This window comes from Rhineura floridana, chromosome 2 (assembly GCF_030035675.1).
Source record: "Rhineura floridana isolate rRhiFlo1 chromosome 2, rRhiFlo1.hap2, whole genome shotgun sequence".
Classification (NCBI taxonomy): domain Eukaryota; kingdom Metazoa; phylum Chordata; class Lepidosauria; order Squamata; family Rhineuridae; genus Rhineura; species Rhineura floridana.
In genome coordinates this window covers 194586317-194592566 of record NC_084481.1, presented here as the reverse complement: position 1 = coordinate 194592566, position 6250 = coordinate 194586317, and the positions used below count along the sequence as shown (strand labels likewise).

General features: G+C 45.1%; 1 protein-coding gene across 8 annotated transcripts in view; it reads right to left on the bottom strand.

Annotated features, from left to right (window-relative positions):
* Positions 1–589: 589 nt before the first annotated feature.
* The window catches only part of ADCK1 (aarF domain containing kinase 1), a 163783-nt gene continuing 158122 nt past the window's right edge, over positions 590–6250 (bottom strand). For 4 of the 8 annotated variants that reach the window (XM_061611860.1, XM_061611854.1, XM_061611861.1 and 1 more), the window contains exons 9-11: positions 5909–6106; positions 4665–4858; positions 590–2502 (exon numbers count right to left, since the gene is read on the bottom strand). In XM_061611860.1, coding sequence (XP_061467844.1) covers positions 2334–2502; positions 4665–4858; positions 5909–6106 — 561 coding nt within the window. In that variant the 3' untranslated portion in view covers positions 590–2333. The remainder of the gene's footprint in view (positions 2503–4664; positions 4859–5908; positions 6107–6250) is intronic. The other 4 variants (XM_061611855.1, XM_061611856.1, XM_061611857.1 and 1 more) reach the window with 1 other exon arrangement.

Here is a 6250-nt window from a genome sequence, read left to right as displayed (position 1 = left end):
AAGATTTAGGGGTAGCAATAACAACAGATGTCTGGCATGGCTATAATATAAGATACCTAAAAGATTGATATCAGTGAAGCAAAAAAAGAACCATTAAAATCTATCATCAATGGTACCTCATCCCCAAACTATCTAATTTACAGAGCTTGGAAAAGTTACTTTTTTGAACTATAACTCCCATCAGCCCCAGCCAGCATGGCCACTGGATTGGGCTGATGGAAGTTATAGTTCAAAAAAGTAACTTTTCCAAGCTCTGCTAATTTATAACTTGATATATGATTACTGCTGGCATCATGGAAAATCACATAGAGACTATTTGTACATTTTTTAGTTGAGCGGGGTGTTGGTGTTTGTTTTGAAAAAAGGGAATGTGGTTTTGTCATCTTTGGAGCAAATCACTGAATAACGGGTAGTATTCAATGCTAGTTCTACTCAGAGTAGACCTACTGGAGTTAATCAATATGACTAACCTAGGCGCATTAATTTCAGTGGGTCTACTCTGAATAAGACTTAGTTGGATACAACCCAAATAATCTCTGCAGATCCTCTAAATGCGCTCTTCAATTATTTACAGCATTGGATGTTGATAATGATTGACAAATGGCCATTAATGTATTAATGGCAACAAAGGCTGCTATTCTCTATTACTGGAACAAATCTATTGTTCCTCCTTTATCAAACTGTTTTTATAGAATTTGGGGCACTGCTATTCTTCCTTTTTTAAAAAAACTTATTATATACAGAAGGAAGATGCATTAGTGAGAACACTTATGCAAAGCAGGTCCACATTTGCAAGGTTTTGTCATGGTACGTTAGGCGCTATCCCTTATTTACTATGTTTTGGAATTTATTCATTCATTTTCTCTCAATGGGAGACAAAAAAGGGAATGCAATGATTTGGGAGGAATATCATCTGGATTCTCTGAAATAAATGAGTGAAAAAAACAGAGCCAAGAATGGAGAAGAGGGTTAGTGGAGACTTATCCCCAATCTGGTCCTGTATGGGAAAGTATTGAATTGCTTCTGAGAACATCTGTGATTCAGCACCAGGTGATCAAGGCACAAAACCAGCTGATTACATCTGTGGAGCTGGTGAACAGATCCAATTTTGCTGTCAACAGCAGAGAAAGTGACATGTGGCTCTTGGGAGACAGAATGTTTAAAAAAACCAAATAGGCAACCATCCCCTTTTTTTCCTCCCAATGGGAGGACGTCCTTATTTATTTTCCCTTGCAGATACATAAAACATGACCAGCACTGACTTGTGAATGAATTCTCACACCATAAATACGTTGCCATTCAAGAGTGTCTTCTCTCCAAACACTTCTAAGGCAGGCTGGTGTTGCTGCCTCCAGTTTACAATTAAGAGGCAATTAAAATACAATCACAACCACAGAGTGTCAAAGCAGGCCAGTAGCCACATCTGTGGGTTTTTTAAAAAAATTCACCCCTAGAAGTGGGGAAGGTAACTTCCATCAGGTCAGCAGTTAAACCTCCCTTCCTCAGCCACGATCCTAATGAAAATCCAACACACTCTGTAATTAGCATTAGAAAAGAAATTCTCACTGGTTCCAACTGGAGCTTTTTTTCTTCAGCTAATTATGGGGGGGGATTTTCATTGGGATTGCAGCTGAGGAGAGAAAAGTGAAAATTTCCCTCCCCATGCCCTGTGGTCCTGAAAAAAACATGTGTGTGTGTGTGTGTGTGTGGCAGGGCTGGGACAGATATTAAATAAAAATAACCCATGCATGGCTGCTAGACATGCAAATGAAGTAACATCTGTTTTGGCCTGCAGAGGTGGAGAAAGACCTCAAAAGATCCTCACTTCCCAGCCCTTGTTTTCAACATCTCCCAGAAGTGGGAGTACCATTCAGACATCCTTCCAGGCCCTTGTCCACTTGATACCCATTTTTTTGGGGGGGGGGACATTTTAGCAGAACTGAAGAGGAGCCAGTGCAACAATTCTGCAGTACCTGCTCAAGAAACCTATATAGTAGGATTCAAAGCTCATTGCTCTATGCAGTCCTTTAGAACGTCACCTGGAGGCCCTCCAAAACCCTGAGAACAGAGAGACTTCTCCCCAAGCCACCACCATCCTAAACTATGCCTGGAGACATGACTCCTCTGGATCCCTTGAGCTCTAGCTGCTGTTTTGCACTTTACCCTTCTCTGGACCAGAGAGAAAGTGAACCTGCAGAAGGTAACGAGGACAGCACCCTGTGTTACATGAGAAGAGACCCAGAAAACTCCAGCAGAATAAATAGGAACAGAACACTACAGTCGGGAAAGACAAGGAAAGCATCAGCACCGGCTTCTCCCACCAGTTCATGTCACTATGAGGAATGGTGCATCCAACTCAAGAAAACAGTGACCCAGTTCCCCAGCTGGGATCCTTTCAGCCGCAGGAAGAGTTCATACAAGCTGATCTGCCACAAGCTCAGGGCCTCAGAGAGAGAGATCTGTGCCTTCCTGTACAGTGAGTCATTCTTGCCCCTCTGATACCTGGGTAAAACACAAAAAAGGGAATGCGTGAGATCTTACAGCAAGGTTGGGAAACCTCTGGCCTGCAGCCAAATCTGGCCCTGCATGGGTCCCATTTTGGCCCAGCAGGCTGTTCCTGACCAACCATGCCCATCTGCCCCACACCACATGATGCCAGGCATGGGGCAGGTACTGATGTATCTTCAAAGGAACAATCAGGAACTTAAAGAGAGCTCCTGATCGCTCCATCTCTGGAGCAAGCCATGCATCAACCGGCCATCAGCTGATGGGTGATGGGCGTATTCCTTGCTCTAGGAGGAAGAACCTCCATGTTAGTAGCAGTTCCTGCTCCTGCTTCCTGCTCCTGGAACTAGCTTCTCTGAAGGCATGCTGGGACTGCACTTCCAAAAGGGCCCGTTTGTTTGTTCATTCATTCATTAGATTTATATCCCACCCTTCCTCCCAGTAGGAGCCTAGGGTGGCATAAATAAATAAGTAAATCACCTGATGGCATCACCCACCTGTCAAAACCAGCCCGCAAGTGGTAGGGCAGATACAGATCTGGCCTGCCAGGGGGAATAGGTTTAAGTCCAGCAACAGGAGGCCCATGGAAGAACATTTCCTGTAAAGTTTACACTGTGAAACAATTACCAGAATTGGCCCAAGTACAGGGTCGCTGGTACCTCCTTCCATCTGGTCCTAAAGGGATCTCCTTTCCACTCCATCTGCCCCCTCCACACCCACCTTCATAGGGACCTTTTACTATTTTGACAATGTGAGGGGTGCAATGATGGTAATAACAAAGTAAGGGGAGAGGAAGGAAACATATTGTCCACTTTTGGCAAGGGGAGGAAGGTGGGGGGAAATTCCTCGAGTGAAGAATGGAATCCCAGACCTGGAACTTCACACCCCTCCCCACTGTTTGCCCCAGCATAGTAACATTTCATAAAGTCAGTTGGGGCCTTCCCAGGATGTTAAACATTTCATGGCACCAAGGCTGTTCCCACACTGGGCACTTACAGTAGAACAACCACGTTCTGCCACTCACTTTTTACACAAGATAATGATCAAAACATCTCATGTTTTCCCTATTCAGCCTCAGTTTTATTTCAGAGCTCAGAAAAACAAGGGTTTTTCTAAATACAGTAATACCTTAATTAAGGAATCCTCCAGGAACCAAGGTACTTTTAAAGAAGGCTGGAACCAAGGTACTTTTAAAGGGGTGAAACTGATCAACTTTGCTTTGCTATGGATAAACTTTCAAGCCTGTTCCTTCCTTTTGCTAGGATGAAACTGACAAGCCTGTGTGTTTGCTTTGCATTAAAGCCATCTCTTGCTTTCTCCCTGGGCTGGGGAGGGAAGGAACCAATATGAATCAGAGGAGAAGGAGGGGAGTGAGAGTGGGTGGATGCCGGGTAGGCATGCTTTAAAGCCCCTGTTGAAGCTGGCCCCACCATCTATGAGCGGGTGTAGGAACCTGTCACTATTCTTTCCATGTTATTCCTACCTCTGGCATCAAGGTTTCTGTTAAAGAAATAATGCCTAGGAACACATCTACTTTGTTAACTGAGGTATTGCTGTACAGTGGAACAGCTGTTCAGTTTCCTCAGGTGTAGATGATGGCCCATCCAATAGCTGTGGTCTATACAGGCTAGTACTATAATAGCCTGTATGTATTGTGCTCTAGCCACTTCTTTCTCTCTGGTCCATCTCTCCTCTCTAGGAATCAGCTCTATCACTTTAACCCTTGTCTTTTCAAATAGCATTGCCTTATATCTGGTTCATTGCCCCCCCCAAAAAAAAATATTGCAGGGGAGCAATCATAATCTGGAGTGCAGCAAGGTGGGAAGGCAGTATTTGGCCCTTTATCCTTAAACTATAGTCCCAATTAAACCCCATCACCAAAGGCATGCTGCTGAGGAAAGAGGAACTATCCACTGGGCTACAGAGCATTAGAAGATCGGAAACAGAGTCGCTATTCCACTGCCACCTTAAAGCAGAACAGCAATGAATGGGTGCTGCTAAATCATCCACATCTGAATGCACTCCAGTTCTGGCCTGCTGCAGGGAAGCATTTGCATGCCATGTGCTCTATAGCTTCAGTCTTTGCAAAGTACCAGGAAATAGCAACTGCTAGACAAAGAGCAGCCAGGGATCCTGTCTCACAGGGCAAAGGAACTCACACGGCAACAGCTCGAATGCAGCAGCGAGACATGTTGAGGAAGGAGCTGGCACTGGCCCGTGTTTGCAGAGCTGATTCAACCCCCCTCAGTAAATCGTTGGTCTTCAGCAGCAGCAACATCTGACGAGGGACATTGTTGAGGAGCTTGGTAATCTGAGGTAGGTAAGCGGCAGCATCGGTCCTGATTTCCACATCCTGGAGCAATCGAATTGGAGATGTAGGGAAACAGAGAAGAGAAAGGTTCACACTGGAGTCCTGATCTTATCTATGAACCATAATCTGGGAGCACCAACAGCTGCCTTTGTAAAGGGGGCTGGCTGTGCAGAGCAGCCTTTCTGAACCTGGTGCCTCCAGATGTTTTGGACCACAAATCCCATCAACTGCGACCACTGACCATGCTGGCTGGTCAGATGCAAGGCACAGTCCAAAACAACTGAGGCACAACAGGTTGGGGAAGACCAATCCAGAGCATGTGGCAACTAAGTCCAACAAATAGTAGTTGAGGGCCAACAAACTGGAAGCATGGCCAGTGACAACTCACTCTCTAAGATATGTTGCTAGAGTTGCCCGCCCATCTCATTCTGCAAGAATCCCAATGAATCCAGAGCAGTGGTATATATCTCACAACTGCAGAGGCTGTCTCCACATCCTCTAGCAGCAAGCATATTAATTAGAAAACCCAGAAAAGAGTCAAAGGAGCATCTAAATGACAGAACACATGAAGATTTCCTATTCAGGCTAATATCACTGGCCCATCAAGTCCATACAGTCTACTCCAACTAGCAGCACCTCTCCAAGGTCTCAGGCAGAGATCTTTCCCAGACCTAATACTGGAGATGCCAGGAACTGAACCTGTATTCTACTACTGAGCTATAGCTGTTCCCTCTTAAGAGCCACAGACTCTCCTGCACTATAGCTCCATGGGTTGTTATGGAGGATACAACACAATAACTGGATAAGGGGCATAGTTCAGTGGCAGAGCACATGCTTTGCATGCAGAAGGTCCCAAGTTCAATCCTTGGCATCTCCAGGTAGAACTGGGAAAGACTGCTGTTGGAAATGCTGAAGAGCCACTGCCAGTCAGTGTTGTCATAACTGAGCTAGATGGACCAATTCAATAGAAGGCAACTTCCCACGTTCCTATGCAGGCCTTCAGACATCAGTGAATCTTCTGCATGATGTTCTTTGGGCAGTCTCATTTATTCTTCATGTTAAATTGTTAAACAACTATAAGAGAAGATGCACCTCTTTACTTGTGACTGGCAGCCGGTCAATGCCCCTGTTGACTGATTGCCAGGATCTGGCAGTGAGCATGCAAGCAAAGAGGGGATACAGGTCACCCGCTCCCAGTCGCTGGCTGTATTTTTGGACACGCTTCACATCAGCTTTGATCAGGGCCTGCCAAAGCTGGCAATAGTCCAAGCGGAAGTTGTCTGTCAGGACCTAAAGAGGAAGGAGAAATTTCCCATACATCCCACCCAGAGGAAATTAATAAATAAAGGTAAGGCCCAGCAAAGCACCATTAAATAACATTATGGACTGGAGATACTTAATTCTCTAAGACAAGACAGTTGGGACTAAGTGGAA